Here is a 22,500-nt window from a genome sequence, read left to right as displayed (position 1 = left end):
ACATATGCTCAGACATACTCTGCACTCTCGCACACGCACACACACACACACACATACGCTCAGACACACTCTGCACTCTCACACACACAAACACACACACACACACACTGCACGCATATGCTCAGACATACTCTGCACTCTCGCACTCGCACACGCGCACACGCACACACTCACACACACACTCATGCGCACCCAAGCACACGTGCACACTCACACACACACACTCATGCGCAACCAAGCACACGTGCACACTACAGTGGAACGGACATTAAATCAATGTGTCGAAAGCAAAAAAAATGGAGGTTGTTTGCAACCTTGGAGGCTTCCAGGCCCGGTATAATCTGAAAGCTGCTGACAGAGTGAGCACAGGCTGTCCTCTCCGAGGAGCCAACTTTTGCCTGTGAAAAGTGGTCTCCATCAAGTCTGTGCTTTGTCAGAATATTTTTTTGATTAGTGTTTGATAGACGCTATATTTCACTGCCTTATAGCCCAGTTGGCTGGATTATGCTTTTTACCATCAATGTGGTTCTGCCTTCACCCTTTGAAGAGGAGGCTTTTTTGGAATGTTTTTTGTTAGTGTTCTAGAACTTCGCTGCTTCCACTTGCCATTAGTGATTGTTAGATCAGCATTAGAATGTTCAGTTAAGAACATTCTGATCACATATTTTTGTGATCTCACACCTGAAAAGTTTTAGTAAAGAAATACCTACTTTTCTGGGATCTGGACTTTTTTGGAAAGGCTATTTAAATGTAATGGCAGGGCCCAGTTCTGACAGTATTTCTCTCTCTCTCTCTCTTTCTCTCTCTCTCTCTCTCAGGAGGTCTTGGCAGACAGGAAGAGAGTGACGACGCGTAGCTTCCTTCCTGTCCTGCCTGTGGACACAGACACAGGCCGCAACTTCACCTGTGTCACCAGTAACCTGGCCATACCTACGGGCAAGCGCACCACAGTGTCTCTCAATGTGCACCGTGAGTACATGTGTGTGAGAAGGTGTGTGTGTGTGTGTGTGAGAGAGAGAATATTATGTATGTCTGTGGGAGGGTGTGTTTGTGTGCACGTGTATGTGTATGTAAGATACTAAATTTATATATGTGTATTTGTGTGTCTGTGTGTTGTAAATCTGTGTGAAAATGTTTATGTTTGTGTGAGAGTGCATGTATGAGTTTGTGTAAGAGAGACTGAATGTACGTTTGTGTAGGAAAGACTATGTGTGTGTGTGTGTGTGTGTGTGATAGAGATTGAGTGTGTGTGTGTGTGTGTGTGTGCGTGCATGAGAGTGTGTGAAAGAGACTGATGTCTCGTCCCCCCTCTCAGACCCCCCCACGGTGACACTGTCCATTGAGCCTCGCTCTGTGCTGGAGGGGGAGAGGGTCACCTTCACCTGCCAGGCCAACGCCAACCCCCCCATCATGGGCTACAGGTCAGCCACGCCCTCAACACTGCGTGCAGGCGTACTATTGGCTCCCACATATTGACCCCACATTTTGCTGCCATGTTGGATAAAATGGTTGATTGCCATTTTTGGCCATAGATGGTTTGGGAGATTTTGGTCCACATCTTTAAACCACAGAACATTTTTTGTTTCTTCTCGCCGTTTTTTAACTGGCAAGTTGAAGTTTCTATGTAAGGAAATATTTCCTTATATTCTTATTGACAAATTTAGCATATGTATAACTTTTGTTCTTTTTACATAACCCAAGTTGGTCTGTTATGCACTTAGATAAATTTATAATCCTCAATCAGATCCTTTTTTTGTGCCCTTTTACTAGACTTGAGGAAAAGAAGTATCTTTAGTCTTTCCTGATAACTTCAAGCCAGGAACTAATTTAGTTACTCCTCTTTGTACTTTTCAAGAGCTTCTATATTTTTCTTGTAGTGTAGGTGCCCATAACTGTGTGCCACACTCAAAGTATGGCCTGGAAAATGCATTTCCTAACACCAGCACAAGCTCCTTTTATATACGCACCATACATTTACCCACATATCCCAGCGCTAGTTGTACTGTTGTCTCTGCTGCACTTTGTATTGTACTGCATTGTACGGGGCCCAGGTCTGACAGCATCTGTCCACCAGAGCCAGGTTTTGGCAGTTGCCCGGCTGTTTGTGGGTGACGGCGGATCCAGGTCGTCTGCGTGAAACGGGAAGTTTGTTTCTTTGTCTCTCGGTGCCGACGAGCGCGTTTCTCGTCTCTCGCAGGTGGGCGAAGGGGGGCGTGCTGCTGGAGGGGGCGAGGGAGAGCGTCTTCGTGACGACGGCGGATCACTCCTTCTTCACGGAGCCCGTCTCCTGCCAGGTGTTCAACGCCGTGGGCAGCACCAACGTCAGCATCCTGGTGGATGTGCACTGTGAGTCCGTCCGTCTGTCTGTCTATCTGTCTCTCTCTCTCCCTCTCTCTGTCTCCCTCGCTCACTCTCACTTTCTCTCTCTCTTTCTCACTCTGTCTGTCTGTCTGTCATGAGGCAGTTGGTGAGTGGTTAGCTTGCAGAGATGTGCTTGAGAGTGAGCTCAGAGAACTGAAGATGTAGATGGTGAACATGTGTATGTGCTGTCAAATAGCATGTCTATGTGTATTGCATTGTCAAGTAAATGAAAAAATCTCTGTTAACCCCCCCCCCTCCCCTGCAGTTGGTCCAGTCCTAGTGGTGGAGCCCCGCCCCCTCACTGTAGACATAGATTCTGACGTCACACTCAACTGCAAGTGGGCTGGGAACCCCCCCCTCACCCTGACCTGGACCAAAAAGGGCTCTAACATGGTGAGCACCACCTAGCTGTGTGTGTGTGTGTCACCTGTGTGTGTGTGTGTCTCGCCTGTATGTGTCTTACCTGTGTGTGTGTGTCTCATTTGTGTCTGTGTCACCTGTGTGTGTGTCTCATTTGTGTGTGTCTCACCTGTGTGTATGACTCACCTGTGTCTCTTACCTGTGTGTGTGTGTCTCACCTGTGTGTGTCACATGTGTGTGTGATTCACTTGAGTGTGTCTCACCTGTGTGTATGACTCACCTGTGTGTCTTACCTGTGTGTGTGTGTGTCTCACCTGTGTGTGATTCACTTGAGTGTGTCTCACCTGTGTGTATGACTCACCTGTGTGTCTTACCTGTTTGTGGGTGTGTGTGTCTCACCTGTGCGTGTCACCTGAGTGTGTCTCACCTGTGTGTGATTCACCTGAGTGTGTCTCACCTGTGTGTATGACTCACCTGTGTGTCTTACCTGTGTGTGTGTGTCACCTGTGTGTGTGATTCACTTGAGTGTCTCACATGTATGTGTCTTACCTGTGTGTGTGTGTGTGTCACCTGTGTATGTCTCACCTGTGTGTGTCTCATTTGTGTGTCTTATCTTTGTGTCTGTGTCACCTGTGTGTGTGGTGTCTCACCTGTGTGTTTCTTACCTGTGTGTGTGTCTTATCTTTGTGTGTGTGCCACCTGTGTGTGTGACTCACCTGTGTGTGTGTCTCATTTGTGTGTGTGTCACCTGTATGTGTCACCTGTGTTTGTCTCACCTGTGCGTGTGTATCTCACCTGTGTGTCTCACCTGTGCGTGCGTCTCACCTGGGCAGGTACTCAGTAATAATAATCAGCTCTACCTGAAGTCGGTGAGCCAGGCGGACGCCGGTCAGTACGTGTGCAAAGCCATCGTCCCACGCATCGGCGTCGGGGAAACGGAGGTCACGCTCACCGTGAACGGTCAGTAAGGCAACCTCCTACCCTACCCTCTATCACCATAGTATTGCTTTAGTGTATTCCAGTACCATTGTTATACTAATCCATGGTGTTATACAGGGAGTGTTATAGTTAGCTGGTGATACTCGGATATAATCAGGGGTGGCAGTGTAGTATAGCGGTTAGGGAACTGGCCTTGTAATCAAAGAGTTGTACCCTTGAGCTTCAGTATCCATCCCAACTGGATAAAATTGATACCATGTAAGAATGTAAAAAAAAAAAACCAACTGAAAATAAAAAGAGTCGCTCTGAAGAAGAGTGTCTGGTAAATGCCGGTGATGATGATGTAAAAGCTGTGTTGTCCTCGTCTTAGGCCTTGTGCACACTCGCGGTTTTAGTTCCGAAACGTTTCGGAAAAGGTTTTAGCGGAGTTGGTTTTCTCTACCTTGACCCTGTCCGTACACATTTACTCGAATGCGTTCTGTGGTTTTTGGAAACGTCAGAACGCGATCCACGACAGCATAACATCGAGCGGCAGCGGGCAACGAGGGCTGTATCCGTTCTAGCTTTTCATGCCAACCTCTGGCTTTAACTGCACAATTAGCACTAAAATTTACGCCATCTGGCATTTTAGCTACATTTCGCGATCGGCGCGTGGATAACAGCCAAAAGGCTGTTTTTTGTGTCCCTATATGAAATGTTTTACTGTGATATAATCTACTGAGTGAGCCAGTGTTGGGGTACACGGCCAGTTAGCTCATTTAGCCAGGGTAACCGGTGGAAACAAGATCCTGCACACACACCCCGGCCCTCCAGAACCGAAATTGCCCACCCCTGATGTAGCAATATAATGTGATAATTAATGATAAAATTAATAAAAATGTTTTAACTGTGACATGATGCTACAGGTACAGGTTTTGAAAACCGATCCTGTACACATTTATTGTTGAAACCAGTTAAGGGTTTTTGAAAAGTGTTCGATCCTACCTTTGAGGGGTTTTGAATGAAAACGTCTTCTAAGACGTTTCCTGGTAGTGTGGATTTGACGGTTTTAAGGAGCCAAAACAGTTTTTTTGGAACTTATTTAGTGTGTCTGTGTACGAGGCCTTGGTGCGCAACATCGCCCCCCTCTGGTCAGTCGAGCACCTGCACCAGTGTACTCCTCAGTCAGAGGGGAAGGAACAGTGGCTGTCTGCGGTTCTGCAGCTAGCTCTGGGCTGTGATTGGCCAATCCGGGCAGGAAGGTGTTCATCGTTAATGCTGAGCATGTGTATGAGCCTTAGTGCACAACAGCGCCCCCATCTGGTCAGTGTGAGTGCCCCTCTCCAGTGTGCTCCTGAGTCACAGGGGAAAGAACAGTGGCTCTCTGCAGCTCTGCAGCTAGCTCTGGGCTGTGATTGGCCGGTCCGGGCAGGAAGGTGTTCATCGTTAATGCTGAGAGTGTTTCTCTTGGCAGGTCCGCCGATTATCTCCAGCGATTCGGTCCAGCACGCCGTCAGAGGGGAGAGAGGGGAGGTCAAATGCTACATCGCCAGCACCCCTCCCCCGGACAAGATCGTGAGTGTCCCCTACACTGTCATTATACTGCACCCTACACACTACCCATATACTGCACCCTAAACCCTACAAACTATCACTTTACTGCACCCTAAACCCTACACACTACCAGTCTACTGCACCCTATACCCTACAAACTATCACTGTACTACACCCTAAACCCTACACACTACCAGTCTACTGCGCCCTAATCTATACTACACCCTAACCCTAAACACTATCACTCTACTGCACCCTAAACCCTACTCACTATCACTGTACTACACCCTAAACCCTACACACTACCAGTCTACTGGACCCTAAAGCCTACTGCACCTTAACCCTACACACTACCACTCTACTGCACCCTAAACCCTACAAACTATCACTTTACTGCACCCTAAACCCTACACACTACCAGTCTACTGCACCATAATCTCTACTACACCCTAACCCTAAACACTATCATTCTACTGCACCCTAAACCCTACACACTACCACTCTACTGCACCCTAAACCCTACACACTATCACTCTACTGCACCCTAAACCCTACACAGTAAAAGTATACTGCACCCTAAACCCTACACACTACCAGTTTAATGTACCCTAAACCCTACACACTCACACTCTAATGCATCCTAAACCCTACGCACTCACACTCTAATGCTCCCTAAACCCTACACACTCACACTCTACTGCACCCTAAACCCTACACACTCACACTCTAATGCACCCTAAACCCTACACACTACCTGTTTAATGTACCCTAAACTCTACGCACTCACACTCTAATACACCCTGAACCCTACACACTATCACTCTGCTGCACCACACTAGCAGTCTACTGCACCCTGAACCTTGGGGTAGGGAGAGTGAGAGAGAGAGAGAGAGAGAGAGAGAGTCTGAGCTTCGTACGGAGTGGGTAAAAGCCGGGAGGACTGGAGTGATTGACAGGAAGGACCGCGCCGCGCCGGGCCGCGGCTGCTAGCGGCGACGCTTAGCCCCCCGGCCGCGGCCCGCGTGACGCTAACGCGGCGCGACCACGCGGGCTAGGGCCCCGCGCCGGGGCAAAAGGGGGGCGTTTATGAAATATGGAGCGCGGCGGGGCGGAGACCTCGTGAAAGGGAAGTGGAATTTTGTTTTCCCCCGCTCCCCTTATTCATAATCTTTTTTTTTTTTTTTTTTTTTTAGGTTAAAAGGTACATTAGCACAACATGTGGGTCTATGCATCTTTAATGCGTTCATATTTCATATTTAATAATACCGCCGCCTCGGTGGGTTTTTCAAGCGCGGAATCCTGCTGGAGTTTCGTTATTCTTGTACTCCTGTCCCAACACTGAGAGAGAGAGAGGGAGAGGGTGCGTAAAGGGGGGGGCGAGAGAGGCAGAGGGTGAAGAAACCTCCTCCAGTCACCCCCTCTGTAATACCACCTGTCCTGGGTCTGTCCCGGGCCTGTCCTGGGTCTGTCCCGGGCCTGTCCTGGGTCTGTCCAGGGCCTGTCCTGGGTCTGTCACGAGCCTGTCCTGGGTCTGTCCCAGGCCTGCCCTGGGTCTGTCACGAGCCTGTCCTGGGTCTGTCCCAAGTCTGTCCTGGGTCATTCCTGGGGCTTTCCCGAGTCTGTCCTGGGTCTGTTCTGGGGCTGTACCGGGTCTGTGCCCTGTACATCCACATTTCAGAAACAGTCACTGAGATTCCACACAGACCGCAGTGCGACTTTAGTTATGTGTGCTGTGTAGTAGGTGTGTGTGTGTAAACCTGTGTGTGTCTGTGTGTGTGTGTGTGTGGGCGTGGAAGGAGAACGTGTGGGAGAAGGGTACGCTGCTGGTGTGTGTGTGTGTGTGTGTGTGTGTGTAACCTGTGTATGTATGCACCTGTGCTGCAGGTGTGGGCGTGGAAGGAGAACGTGTGGGAGAAGGAGAAGGGCACGCTGCTGGAGAGGTACACGGTGGAGCAGAGCAAGCCGCACTCGCAGGGCGGAGCCGTGCTCTCCACCCTCACCATCAACAACGTGATGGAGTCCGACTTCCACTCGCCCTACAACTGCACCGCCTGGAACGCCTTCGGGCCCGGCACCATGATCATCACACTGGAGGAGACCGGTACGCCTCCGCCCCTCCCCTACACCCTTACGCCCCGATCCCGTACCTACACCCTTACACCCCTCCACCCCTATCCCGTACCTACACCCCTACGCCCCTATCCCGTACCTATACCCCTACACCCCTATCCCGTACCTATACCCCTACACCCCTACACCCCTATCCCGTACCTATACCCCTACACCCCTACACCCCTACACCCCTACACCCCTACACCCCTACACCCCTATCCTGTACCTATACCCCTACACCCCTATCCCGTACCTATACCCCTACACCCCTATCCCGTACCTACACCCCTACACCCCTATCCCGTACCTACACCCCTACACCCCTATCCCGTACCTATACCCCTACACCCTTACACCCCTATCCTGTACCTATACCCCTACACCCCTACACCCCTATCCCGTACCTACACCCCTCCACCCCTATCCCGTACCTATACCCCTACACTCCTACACCCCTATCCTGTACCTACACCCCTCCATCCCTACACCCCTATCCTGTACCTACACCCCTACACCCCTATCCCATCCCTACATCCCTATCCTGTACCTACACCCCTACACCCCTATCCTGTACCTACATCCCTACACCCCTATCCCGTACCTACACCCCTACACCCCTATCCTATACCTACACCCCTACACCCCTATCCTGTACCTACACCCCGACACCCCTATCCTGTACCTACACCCCTATCAAGTACCTACACCCCTACACCCCTATCCTATACCTACACCCCTACACCCCTATCCTCTACCTACACCCCTATCTCGTACTGATACCCCTACACCACTGCAACCCTATCCCACCCCTATACCCCTCCACCCCTACCCCGTACCTACTCCCCTACCCTGTCCAAACTCCACCTCTGGCCCATCCCAACCCATATCTACCTCACCCGAACAGTAATGTACACCTATGTTGTGTAAATCGCTCTGGATAAGAGCGTCTGCTAAATGTCTGTAATGTAATGTAATCTACCTCTTCTGTTCTTACCTGTTTCAGAATGTGAGGGTGTCAAACTTTTTAAGTGTCTGTGCTGCAGAGATTGTGTCAGTGGGGATTATGTACGTGTCTGTGTTGCAGATATTGTGTCAGTGGGGAGTATGTATTTGTCTGTGCTGCAGGGATTGTGTCAGTGTGGATTATGTTTGTGTCTGTGCTGCAGAGTTTGTGTCAATGGGGATTATGTATGTGTCTGTGCTGCAGAGATTGAGTCGATGGGGATTATGTATGTGTCTGTGCTGCGGAGTTTATGTCAGTGGGGATTATGTATGTGTCTGTGTTGCAGAGAATGTGCCGGTGGGGATTATCGCGGGCAGCACTGTGGGCTCCTCCATCCTCCTGCTGCTCTGTCTGCTGGCTCTGGCACTCTTCCTGTACCGCCAACGCAAAGGCAGTGAGTGCCCTGCACTATACACACTGTACACTATAATATACAGTACACACTACACTATTCACACTATACACACTGTACACTATAATATACAGTACACACTACACTATTCACACTATACACACTGTACACTATAATATACAGTACACCATACACTATTCACACTATACACACTGTACGCTATAATATACAGTACACACTACACTATTCACACTATACACACTGTACACTATAATATACAGTACACACTACACTATTCACACTATACACACTGTACACTATAATATACAGTACACACTACACTATTCACACTATACACACTGTACGCTATAATATACAGTACACACTACACTATTCACACTATACACACTGTACGCTATAATATACAGTACACACTACACTATTCACACTATACACACTGTACGCTATAATATACAGTACACAATACACTATTCACACTATACACACTGTACGCTATAATATACAGTACACACTACACTATTCACACTATACACTGTACGCTATAATATACAGTACACAATACATTACATGCACTGTACACTACATGCACTGTACACACTATACGGTACACTGTTTGCACTATACACTATACTATACACTGTACACTATTCACACTATATACTGCACACTATACACTATACGTTATTCACACTGTACACTATACACACTGTATACTGTACACTGCACTGTGAAAAAATCTTGTCAGCAAACATTAGCTAAGTTCAGTAAGGTTAAATAGCTAGAATGGCTCACTGCCAGCTCTTTGACCTGACAAGCTAGCTATAGTAGGCCTACTTTGTACTAGCTAGAGCTATAGGGAAGTCCACAAATTGATGGCTAGCTACATAGATAACGCAACAGAGAATTTGATGTTTTAACTACTAGGCCACAAGACGAAAACATTTAACCTCAGACATGTATGTCACTCTTGCATTTGAGTCCAGTAGTCCAACCAGCGTAGTGAGTAATAGATGATTAATAACAGTAACATGTTGCTGGGAAACACCCAGACACAACCTGCCTGCTTTTTGGAGTGATTGAATGTTTAGGAGAAACATATAGAACAAGACTTGGATTAGTAGTGTGATCTGATACTGGGAGGGATAAACTGACTGCTAAGAGTGTTGTCTGATGAACTGACTGTTAAAAGTGTGATCTTATTCTGGGCCGAACTGACTGTGAGGAGTGTGATCGGATACTGGGGTGACCTGACTGTTAAAAGTGTGATTGGGTGACTTCTTGAACTGACTTCTTGAGCAAGCACAATTTCCTGGACTGTCACCACTGAGCTGAGCTGTGGAAGAACCATGAGTCACCCGTGTGGGAAATTGCACAATCCCCCCAAAAACGGTCATTCCAAAAGAATGAATTGTCCTCACACTGCACGCCACTGTTCTTCATAGAGCAGCGACCGTGACTCTGTTGCTATGCTATGGCGTACATGGTAATATACACTGATATATTAATTGCAATTGTACTGCTAGGTCACCCACAATGCATTGCTTTACTAAGTCTTTATATGGCTTTTAATTCCGGAAATTAAAATTTGATTTGGTACACACACACACACAAAGCATAGTAAGCTCCGTAATGTTTGGGACAAAGATTTATAATATTTTTTCTTGATTTGGCTTCGTACTCCAGAATTTCTGAATTTGTAATCAAACTATTTGCATGTGGTTAACGTGCCCTCCCCATTTCAGGGCACCACGATGTTTTGGTCAAATGGCTTCACAGGTGTTTGTGATTAGTCGTGTGTTCAACTGCTTTCTGAGTGCAGGGATAAGAGAGCTTTCAGTATCGAGTCTTCATTCTGTAAACAAATACCCTTTCACAAAGGCTGAGAATCTGCACTTCAATCACACGTGAATTGCATGATTGTTAATGTAAAATTGTGGAGCACAGAGCCAAATCAACATTAAAAAAAAACAAAAAGCACATGTCTTTGTCCCAAACGTTATGGAGCTCGCGGTACATGGTTCATTGCTACGCACATGCATGCGCTGGACACGTGGGTAAGGAACTGGGCTTGTAACCGAAAGGTCGCAGGTTCGATTCCCGGATAAGGACACAGCCGTTGTACCCTTGAGCAAGGTACTTAACCGGAATTGCTTCAGCATATATCCAGCTGTATAAATGGATACAATGTAAAATGCTGTGTAAAAAGTTGTGTAAGTCGCTCTGGATAAGAGCGTCTGCTAAATGCCTGTAATGTAATGTAATGCGTTTCCAGGTCGACGGGGGGTGACCCTGGGGAAGCCGGACATCAAGGTGGAGACGGTCAACAAGGAGACGCACAACCTGGAGGACGACGCCTCCACCGTCTCCACGGCGACGCGCATGGTCAAGGCCATGTATTCTGTGAGTGTCCAACAAGGCAACGAGGTCTTGATGACTTGAGGCACCTGAGTACCGGCGGCTGAAATAACCCGTCTAACCCCGTCCCCTGAGCCTAACCGGGAAACCCCTCTGCTGAAATATCCATCCTGTTTCTAACGAGTGCTTTTCTTCTTGCTTAAGCCTGAAAGCTTTTCATTACAATAACTCTTTTCTTGGAGACAGAAATGAAGAGCTGATATCAATTGATTTCTGTCTCTCTTCCTCTCTCTTTCCTTCCTTCCTTCCTTTCTTCCTTCATTCCTTTGCCCCTCCATGTCTCCCCCTCTCCGTGTGTGCGTTTGTGCGTGTGTGTGTGTGGGTGGGCGCGCGTGAATGTGCTGGTGTGTATGTGTGTGTGTGTGTGTGTGTATGTCTGTGTGTGTGTTGTTGTCGTTTGATGGTTTAGTTTTTGCCCTCTCTTGTTCCCTGGCTCTCTCCGCACCTCACCCTAGGACGTAGCTCAAGCAGTCTCCGCCTTACACACTTTGACACACGCATGTTACTCACAGTTTACCCAGCCTCTACTCACACTTTACACACAGCATGCTCTACTCACAGTTTACACACAGCATGCTCTACTCACACTTTACACACATGAGCATGCTCTACTCACACTTTACACATACAAGCATGCTCTACTCACACTTTACACACAGCATGCTCTACTCACACTACACACATGAGCATGCTCTACTCACACTTTACACACAGCATGCTCTACTCACAGTTTACACACAGCATGCTCTACTCACACTTTACACATACAAGCATGCTCTACTCACACTTTACACACAGCATGCTCTACTCACAGTTCACACACAGCATGCTCTACTCACACTTTACACACACAAGAGCATGCCTTACTCACACTTTACACACACATGAGCATGCTCTACTAACACTTTACACACACGAGCATGCTGTACTCACACTTCACACACATGAGCATGCCTTACTCACACTTTACACACAGAATGAGCAAGCTCTACTCACACTTTACACACACGAGCATGCTCTACTCACACTTTACACACAGAATGAGCAAGCTCTACTCACACTTTACACACAGAATGCGCAAGCTCTACTCACACTACACACAAGCCTGCTCTACTCACACTTTACACACAGCATGCTCTACTCACACTTTACACACAGAATGAGCAGGCTCTACTCACACTTTACACACAGCATGCTGTACTCACACGTTAACACAGCATGAGCAAGCTCTACTCACACTATACACACAGCATGCTCTACTCACACTTTACACACAGAATACACACGCTGTACACTCAGATTCACCTTGCACACAGCCCACATGCATTTCTTATTTTTACGTGTATAACTGTGACGGTCTGTGATTGGTCTTTGCGCAGGACCCCACTAACGGCTACTACAATGTCCGTGCCACCACCCACGAAGACGCCCGGCCCTCCTCCCGCTCGATGCTCTACCCGGACTACCGAACGACCAACCCCGCGGGCACCGCGGGCGGGGCAGGGGGCGGGGCCGGGGTGGGAGCGAGCGCGGCGGCCGCCGGGGGCGGAGCCGGAGGCGGGGCGAGGGGGGGCTGCTTCGACCCCCGCCCCCCGTCCCGGCTGTCGCACAGCAGCTACGCCCAGTTCAACACCTTCACGCGGGCGGGGCAGCCCCAGCAGGCCCCGCCCAACCCCGCCGCTCAGACCGCCGAGTTCCCGGGGGACTGCGGCCTGCTGGATTCCTCCGCCCAGCTGGCCTACGACAGCTACGGCCCCACGCACTACCCCTACCGCCTGGGCTTCGCCCCGCCCATGGAGGGCGGCCCGTCCTACGAAATGTACGGGGCCGGGGCGGGGTCAGAGACTGTGCTGGGGAAGTACGGGACCTCCGCCCGTTTCTCCTACACCTCACCGCCCACCGACTACACCCACAGGCACACACAGAGAATGCAGACCCACGTGTGAGAGGCACCTACACACACACACACACGCACACACACACACACACACCCTATACACTATACATTATACACACACATACACACCCACAGGCACACACAGAGAATGCAGACCCACGTGTGAGAGGCACCTACACACACACACACACACCCTATACACTATACATTATACACACACACGCACACACCCCCTATACACTATACATTATACACACACATACACACCCACAGGCACACACAGAGAATGCAGGCCCACGTGTGAGAGGCACCTACACACACACACACACACACACACCCTATACACTATACATTATACACACACACGCACACACACACGCACACACCCCCTATACACTATACATTATACACACACATACATACCCACAGGCACACACAGAGAATGCAGACCCACGTGTGAGAGGCACCTACACACACACACACACACGCACACACACCCACAGGCACACACAGAGAATGCAGACCCACGTGTGAGAGGCGCACACACACACGCACGCACATACACACACATACACTCATGCACACACACGCACACACACACATACACAAACGCACATACACGCATGCACACACACGCACACACACCCTATACACTGTGCACTATACACACACGTACACTCACTGTACGCTACATATGATATGCACTACATACACTTAAGAACATGCATACGCATACGCGCACATACATGCATACACACGCTATAGACTACACACACACACCATACACTGTACACACATGTACACACACATGCCACACAAGCACTCGCACACACACACTGCATATCTACACACACACGCTGCATATCTCTACACACACGCACCCACACACTGCATATCTACATACACACACACACACCCACACACTGCATATCTACACACACACGCACTCACACACTGCATATCTACACACACACTCGCACACACACGCACCCACACACTGCACACCCTGAAAGCGAAAGTCACAATCAGGAAAGTTTAAAGAAGGACGTCAGTATCAATAACAGAGAGAGAAGATTGAATAAGTTTGGGGGAGAACGCATCCATCTCCTTCACGTTTCCTTTTTAAACTTCTCACCCTCTCTTTCTCTCCCTGACCCTCTTATTCCCTCCCTCCATATCTCTCACTCTCTCTCGCTCTTATTCTTCCCCTCGTTCCATCACACCTTCTCCCTCTATCTACCTCTCTCCCTCTCCTCTGCCCCTCCTCCTCTTTCTCTTGTTCCCTCTCTCCTCCTCCTCGTCTTCCTTTCCCCCGCTCTCTCCCTTTCTCTTTCTTCTTTCTCTCCTCTTTTACTTCCCTTGTAAATAAACCCAGTAGAGACAAATTTAAAGAGTGAAAATAAATAAATGTTTTTAATTATAATCTTCCCATGTAAAAAGTTATACAGTTGAAAGCACTATAGACACTCCATATCTCAATCCCTGCAACCTGCCACAGTCGAATCTCGCATGGAAACCAAGCCACACCCCCGAGCAACCAAACCACGCCCAGTCCATCCAGAGGAGGCCAGTTGAAAACTCTCGTGTAACAATTGTCCGCCGAAGACAAAAGTGCCAAGAACGAGCTGTCATTTTTCTTCATGCTGCATCACACTGGGTGTACACGTGTGAGGAGCCGTTTCTACACGCTACATGGTACATGGGGTTTGGAAGCCGTGTTCTGGTTTTAACCATAGTTACTCCGTGGTCTCTCTATGTGAGTTGGGGACTCCCAAAATTTGTACAGAAACCTGAATATTAGCGTACTTGTCTCTCTCACTTGCACAGTAGACTAGAAATTAGGTTTTTTCATGTTTATAAGTAAAACGGTTAAAAAAAATGACATTTAGAGGCATTTTTACAGTATTTTTATAAGGAGTTGTGGACCAAAGGTTCAAAGTTATGTGTGACATTTACTTCAGACTCAAAGAAGGAAGTAGATCTGAATCAGACTGAGGGAGAGAAGTCCCAGGATACACTTGGGCTGAGGGGCGGGGCTTGAGAGAACGCTCCAGAGGAGGACTTGCTCTTTACTTTTTCAAGCAGAGACCACGCCCCCTTGTCAGTGACTGACAGGTGTTAATGGCCGTGTGCCCTCAGCAGACTCCCTGATGGAAGAAGTGTTCATCGCTTTTCTTTGTTTTTTTTTTTTGTTTTGTTTTTTTAACGCTCTGTGCTTGTTTTTTTTTTTTTTTTTTAAACCCGAGGTATGAATAATTGGTTTTTTGAAGGCTAAAGGAATGTATGACCAGGCTACTGTATGTTACATACAGCTTTTTGTGAGAAGAGGGGCATAGATGGGAGGGGGAGGGGCATGTACCAAAAGGGGGAGGGGCTTGTGTTTGAGCTGATCACGTGATCATGTCAGAGTCAACAGCTGACGGCCATGCCGCTCTCGGTAAAGATGACTGACAGGAGGAAAAACCTCACGAACACAATGCATAACTGTATAAATACTGTGTGTGACCATAGGACCCTGTGTGACTGGTTGTTTTGTTCGTGATTATTATGTGTGACCACGTGATCGTTTCTGACCGTATGTGGCAGTATGCAACCGTGTCTGGCCATGGACTGTGACTGTGTGACATATGTATGGACGTGAGACCACATACATGACTGTGTGATTGGGTGACCCTATATTTGACCATATGCGTGACCATGTGGACTGTGTGTGACATATTCCACCACGTGTGACATTTTAAGACCATATGTATGCCTGTACTATGGTATGACAGTATGTGTGATCTTAGGCATCCAGGTACGTGACCATATGTATTACCGTGTGTATGTCAGTATGACGGTGTGTATGTCAGTATGACAGTGTGTATCTCAGTATTATCGTGTGTATGTCATTATGACAGTGTGTATGTCAGTATGACAGTGTGTGTGACGGTATGACAGTGTGTGTGACGGTGTGCATGTCAGTATGCCAGTGTGCTTGTCAGTATGACGGTGTGTATGTCAGTATGACGGTGTGTTTGTCAGTATGATTGTGTGTGTGACGGTGTGTATGTCAGTATGATGGTGTGTGTGACGGTGTGTCTGTCAGTATGACGATGTGTGTGACAGTATGACTGTGTGTGTGACAGTATGACAGTGTGTATGTCAGTATGACGGTGTGTGTGATGGTGTCTGTCAGTATCACGATGTGTATGACAGTATGACGGTGTGTGTGACAGTATGACGGTGTGTGTGATGGTGTCTGTCAGTATGACGATATGTATGACAGTATGCCTGTGTATGTGACAGTATGACGGTGTGTGTGATGGTGTCTGTCAGTATGACGATATGTATGACAGTATGCCTGTGTATGTGACAGTATGACGGTGTGTTTGTCAGTATGACGGTGTGTGTGACAGTATGACTGTGTGTGTGACAGTATGACGGTGTGTTTGTCAGTATGACGGTGTGTGTGACGGTGTGTATGTCAGTATGACTGTGTGTGTGACAGTATGACGATGTGTGTGACGGTGTGTATGTCAGTATGACTGTGTGTGTGACAGTATGACGGTGTGTGTGATGGTGTCTGTCAGTATGACGGTGTGTATGACAGTATGACGGTGTGTATGTCAGTATGACGGTGTGTGTGATGGTGTCTGTCAGTATGACGGTGAGTATGACGGTGTGTGTGATGGTGTCTGTCAGTATGACGGTGTGTATGACAGTATGACGGTGTGTTTGTCAGTATGACAGTGTGTTTGACAGTATGACGGTGTGTGTGATGGTGTCTGTCAGTATGATGGTGTGTATGACAGTATGACGGTGTGTTTGTCAGTATGACGGTGTGTTTGTTAGTATGACGGTGTGTGTGAGATGGTGTCTGTCAGTATGATGGTGTGTATGACAGTATGACGGTGTGTTTGTCAGTATGACGGTGTGTTTGTTAGTATGACGGTGTGTGTGATGGTGTCTGTCAGTATGACAGTGTGTATGACAGTATGACTGTGTGTGTGACAGTATGACGGTGTGTTTGTCAGTATGACGGTGTGTTTGTTAGTATGACGGTGTGCTTGACCGTATAGGTTCCTCAGACTGACCATGTAGCATCTTATCTTCTCTGCTTTCACTGCAGTTTTTCAGACAAAACTTGATTTTATCTTCCAGAGCTGACGCTTTTTTTTTTCTCCATGTGAACCCATGGATATGAGCTCCTGTAAAAGAGACAGGAATCCAATCTTATTTCTTTTTCTTTTCTTGCCGATTTAAAAATTTCATACATTATTTTTTTATTGTTCATGAATGCCTTCCTATTTTGAATTCAATACGTTTATGTTAGTATTACTCTGATGAGGATTATGACTGTAGTAATGTACACGTGCCATATATCTCGTTTTTTTTTTGTTTGTTTAGGGTTAGGGTTGTTTCTCTGACTCCCTTTCACACTTTTGCTGAAAATCTGCTGCTGTTTCCATAACAACAGAAGGTCCCCGTCTCTGAGGAGAGTGACCAATCAGAGAACGTGCAGGGACGGGGTCTTGCTGCTTTGGAGGGAGATTCAAATGTGTCCTCTGCTGTGATTGGCCAGGACTGTGCCTGCGTTTAAATGCCAAGGGGGAGGGGCTGCAGAGCGGGCTTTTGTTGTGTATTTGCGGCCGGTACGTACTGGGTAGGGGCTCCAGTGACACAGTCACGCCGTCCAGGTTGTGTTAGGCTGCCAATGCGGTCGAGCACATGCAGTCTAGATCTTGTGATCGCACGGCCGCGCTGTTTGTAGCAAGTGGCATGTGGGAGAAAGTTAAAAGTAAATAAATAAATTTAAAAACGGGGATGACTTCACCCGTGTCCGGAGTGCAGAGTGGCACACCTGTACAAGAACGACGGGTGCGACGGTGTAGACTGGCCCGTCCGCGTGCCATAAGGCATAAGGGGGCGGGGCCAGAGCCGGCCTGCCCGCCCCGTAGGAGGCAAGGGTCCCGCCCGTTTCTTTTTTGGCACTTTCTTACGCACGGCGGAAGCAGCAGGGGGTTTTTTCCGCACAGGTGTGAAAGTCCGGTGGAAAAAAAAAAAAAAAAAAATGCACGGGAAGAAGACACCGAGGTGTTCGGTTTCCGCTGGCCCCGCGCGGCTGTTCCGGAACTGTCCTGTTCCGGGACACAGCCGGTCGGTTCGGCTCGGTTCGGCTCGGCTCAGTGTGTGTCCCCGTGTGTTTATTCTGGGTGCCAAATGCCTGAATATTATAACAAGAAGAAGAAGAAAAAAAAAAACAACAGCCATTTATATGCACTAGTATGTGTTTGTGTATTAGGGAGGGTGTCATGGTTACATGTCGTTGTGTGAGAGTGTGTGTGTGTGTGCGTGTGCAGATATATTTTAATGAATGTGTGTAATGAGCGCATATATTTGTGTATATTTCTGGGTGTCTGTGTACGAGAGCGTGCGTTCATGTGGGTGTGCACGTGTGTACGTTCGTGTATGTGTGCATTGCGTGTGCGTCGGGGGGGGGGGGGGGTGTAGAGGTGTAGGAGGGGGTGGCCTTAAAATAGACCTCAGCCTTCACCTCATAGAAAAAAAGGCTCATGTGTGAACAGCAAATGAATATGATTTTAGATTATTTTAAAATCATGATTTTAAAAAATCAGCCAATCGAGTCCTGCGCTGCGCTGACTGAAACAGTCAGGAGTCAGAAAAAAAGAGAAAAAAAAGCCGGCCATTAAAAGGCTGCAGGTCCGTCTGTTTTTTGCAGAGGTACGTTATTTACGGTATTTACGGTATTTTTTTTTTATTTATGTCGGTTTTACCCTTAAGTCTTTTTGCGTGAGTGAAGGTGCGCGTTCCACGGGCTGTGCGTGTGCATGCACGAGTTTGTGTGTGTGTGTGTGTGTGTGTGTCTCTGAATGTTTGCTTCCACTGTATTAGACCCGGTCTGTCCTTACCATCCATTACATTTCTCCTATTCTTTTTTTATATCAGTGATAGAACTGTGCTCTGTATTTAGTGTGTTTATGGGTTTAAACAATATTATTCTTACTGTATACTGTTCTTAAAGAAAAAATGTACAAAAAGGAAAAAGGTTATTCATTTTTCCTTTATTTTATTTTATTTTATTCAGTATTTTTTCAAATTGTATGTAATTATTTTTTCACGTTATTACCGAAATAAACACTGCTTTCATAACAAGAAAGGTGTGCTGATATGCTCGATGTCCTGACCGAGATGTTGTACGTTTGCCCACGATATTCATATTTGCTCACATTTTCAAATATTTATTTAAAGGTAATTGTTTAGGCTTACACATTTACTCTGATCTGTACACATTTATTCAGCAGAATTTATGAAGAAGACTGAAACGTACACTTGTATTTGTATTCACACAGATAGGGCCTATTTATCAGCTCAGGGGGCTGCACATTGGGGTGGGCAATATGACTATTTCATATCAACTGTTGTATGAACTGCGTTAAAGCTTGAGTGTGTTTAGTAGACTTGATGTGGGCATTGTGCCCTGGATTAAAGCCTATGTTTGGGGCTCACAAGTGGATGTGAGCCCTGAGAAGGACGATTCAGAATCCCAATACTTTTAAAATGGCGTAACCAATCAGCAACTGCTGTTTCTATCGAATGATGTTACGTCATCAAACATTCCAGTAAGAGCAAGATTGGTTAACATCTCTCTCCTGCTAAGGAACTACAGATGAAAATTATCTCTTGAGCTAACTCTGGCACTGTACCATTTGACGCATTTGCGGAAATGTTGATTGCTGTGTGTTGTCCCTTTTAAATAAATAAATAGGTTAAATCAGAATAAATGAAATTCTGTTTAATAGAATATCAGTCTTCCCTACCTCTTCTACACAGCATTATAATTACCGATTAGCCGTAGTATTGTCTATAAAGTACTGAAACAAACTTGAATATACATATACCATGTAGTGAATATGCACTGAAAACATGTATTATAAATTAAGGGCTTTGTTGTACTTAAAGTTAAGAACAGACATAAATTGTGAGGTTTGTCTGTTCTTCCACTCTTCCATCAACTGATCTTAGGTGTCCATGGACATATGAAAGCCTATACGGAAGAAACCTCAACTAATCAATCAGTCATCATTCAGATCAGTGAAATAACAAAGTAAAGAAAATAGAAAGGGTGGTACCTCAGAGTACCTGGACAGGGACATGTTTTATTAAACCAGGAGTGTTCATATTTGTAGTTAACAAAGTAACTTGTAAGACTTTCTCATCATAATTTAATTCATTTAAAACAAATACATTGAAAAATAGAAATTGTGAAATATCATGTTGATTTTAATGATTAGCTTCTATGAAGATAGGGTTTGTAGTTCTTGCATTTGACAATCCTAAACCTGCTGGAAATGTTTACAGCCTTTAATTACTTAAGAAAGACCATTTTTAGGTCTGCTCAAGGGCTTTCCGACGACGCCGAATGCCTTCGCGATCAGCTCTGATTGATGACACGGAATATATCGCCCTCTAGTGGTAAATTTCTGTGTTACAACTAACGGTGCACTGTGAAACCACAGCGTGTAAACACTGTAAAAAGATAAGTAGGCTACACGGTAAAAACCAGAGGGTAAAACGAAGTCTATTCAAATGCAGGGTTGTCAACTTGACACGCTTCCTGGCTCCGTGTCACGCTCTAACGTAACCCGAACGCATCTCGCGCCAAGTAAAAAAACCGCAGCCACTGCATGATTAGAATCATGCATCGGCTCGAAGGACAAAGTGAGATTGGTTCATTTACATCGCAGAGAGACCATCGATTTGCCAGTTATCTTTTGACAGTGAAACCGAATCTGTTCATATTCACTGGTCTTCAACAATCAACTGAAACTCTTTTTTTAAAAACTATTTTAAATGGAGTATTCCAGGATTCCAGTCAACTATGAACTGTTGGCCAGACATAGCAAGGCTATAAATGCGTAAAAAATTACGTTTAACATAGTCTAACGTTTTTTGTATGATTTAATTAGGTGTGACAAATTGTAGGAATCTATTCTTCAACCGAGATCTATAAACATTACCATTAAGGACGGTTACGGGAAAACATTTTTATAGCTATCTGAGGTAACTGGGAATTATATGATTGCAATATAACCGCAGTTGTTTGCTTTACTACATGTGTCCAGAGACAATTTAAACATTTTTATCAAAGTATGTCTGGTGTTAATATACATCATGTCATACCATGAAACTAGAGCAAGTGTTAAACTCTATGGTCAAAACAAGGGTTTGCGCGTGTCTTTCCTGTTTCAACAGGACCCGGATGGTATTTACGTCAGGCAAGATGGCGGCGGCGGTGCTGAGGTCGCTTACCAAACTGAGACGTCCTTCAGCTCTTATTTTTCACAATAATTTAATAACCCCTGGTTGTACTGTTCTGCAAAATAGGTAAGCGATTTGCATGGTATCCCTGAAGCAAAGACACTTGCAAATATGTGAAAGAAAAGAGCTGTTCACTTATATTCTTTTTATGAGCGCTAACCTAAGTATCGCAAATAGCTAGCTAGATTACCATGGCAAGCAAAGAAATCAACATTGTTTTAAAGATTTTGATACACAATGTGATACCTTTTAGCTAACTTATCAATGACTTTGTTAGTAAGATGTCGTACTTAGTTGCTATTTAAATAAGACGTTAGCTAGAAGATTTGTAAACCCCACTCCAAAGAGAGTTGTTCTCCGTGTAGCCAACGTCGATGCGGAGATAGCGTATTTATGGCATTTTGCGGTCGTAATCTGAGGTCCAGAATTGTTATCACAATCGAATCTGTATGTCGCCAGGTCTGAAAACTTGCGTCTCGTATGTAAGCAGGTTGCGGCGTGCTCTCTTTCAGACAGAAGCAGTGGCAGCCAGATGTTGAGTGGACGGAGCAGTACGCGGGAGCGGTCATGGTCCCCAGCGCGATCACAGAGAAATGGGTCCCCCCACCATGGAACGGTAGTCTGCATGTCCCCTTCCTTCAAGTTAATTCTACAGGAGTGTGTTTATGTATTACTTTTTGATACAGAGTAGCGCATAATTTGTAGAAATGTGTGGGCACCACTCGGTGATACTGCCAAGTGCTTGTTTTGCAAGAGTCTGTTACTGCTAAACCCTACTTCTGCTGGAGTGTGTATGTGTGTATGGCTGTGACACTGCTAAACGCTATATCTGTATGAGTGTGCAAGTATGTTCGTGAACGCTAGCGCTAAGCGCTTGTTCTGTAAGAGTGTGTATGTGCATTATTATGTGATACCGCTAATCGCTAGCTCTGCGGCAGTGTGAAAACTCATCACTCTACAATGCCACTCGCTACAGATAAGGACCCGCCGATGGAGAAGGCCGTGTCCAATCTGACCATAAACTTCGGGCCGCAGCACCCCGCGGCGCACGGCGTCCTGCGGCTGGTCATGGAGCTCAGCGGCGAGTCGGTGAAGAAGTGCGACCCGCACGTCGGCCTCCTGCACCGCGGCACGGAGAAACTCATCGAGTACAAGACCTACCTGCAGGTACGCCGTCACGGCCTC

General features: G+C 46.7%; 2 protein-coding genes across 2 annotated transcripts in view; both read left to right on the top strand.

Moving 5' to 3' along the window:
* LOC135260300 (kin of IRRE-like protein 1) overlaps nucleotides 1-17,787 on the top strand; it is a 49,648-nt gene extending 31,861 nt beyond the window's left edge. The window contains exons 5-14 of the mRNA XM_064345543.1: nucleotides 819-969; nucleotides 1,316-1,421; nucleotides 2,198-2,346; nucleotides 2,627-2,754; nucleotides 3,555-3,681; nucleotides 5,114-5,214; nucleotides 7,078-7,294; nucleotides 8,595-8,702; nucleotides 10,954-11,105; nucleotides 12,461-17,787. Of these exons, the coding sequence (XP_064201613.1) occupies nucleotides 819-969; nucleotides 1,316-1,421; nucleotides 2,198-2,346; nucleotides 2,627-2,754; nucleotides 3,555-3,681; nucleotides 5,114-5,214; nucleotides 7,078-7,294; nucleotides 8,595-8,702; nucleotides 10,954-11,105; nucleotides 12,461-13,042 (1,821 nt within the window). The 3' untranslated portion in view covers nucleotides 13,043-17,787. The remainder of the gene's footprint in view (nucleotides 1-818; nucleotides 970-1,315; nucleotides 1,422-2,197; nucleotides 2,347-2,626; nucleotides 2,755-3,554; nucleotides 3,682-5,113; nucleotides 5,215-7,077; nucleotides 7,295-8,594; nucleotides 8,703-10,953; nucleotides 11,106-12,460) is intronic.
* A 3,462-nt stretch (nucleotides 17,788-21,249) lies between these two features.
* Nucleotides 21,250-22,500, top strand: part of ndufs2 (NADH:ubiquinone oxidoreductase core subunit S2) — a 5,725-nt gene continuing 4,474 nt past the window's right edge. Inside the window, exons 1-3 of the mRNA XM_064345541.1 lie at nucleotides 21,250-21,381; nucleotides 21,828-21,931; nucleotides 22,292-22,482. Of these exons, the coding sequence (XP_064201611.1) occupies nucleotides 21,257-21,381; nucleotides 21,828-21,931; nucleotides 22,292-22,482 (420 nt within the window). The 5' untranslated portion in view covers nucleotides 21,250-21,256. The remainder of the gene's footprint in view (nucleotides 21,382-21,827; nucleotides 21,932-22,291; nucleotides 22,483-22,500) is intronic.

This window comes from Anguilla rostrata, chromosome 8 (genome assembly GCF_018555375.3).
Source record: "Anguilla rostrata isolate EN2019 chromosome 8, ASM1855537v3, whole genome shotgun sequence".
Lineage (NCBI taxonomy): Eukaryota > Metazoa > Chordata > Actinopteri > Anguilliformes > Anguillidae > Anguilla > Anguilla rostrata.
This window is presented reverse-complemented; position numbering and strand designations above follow the sequence as displayed.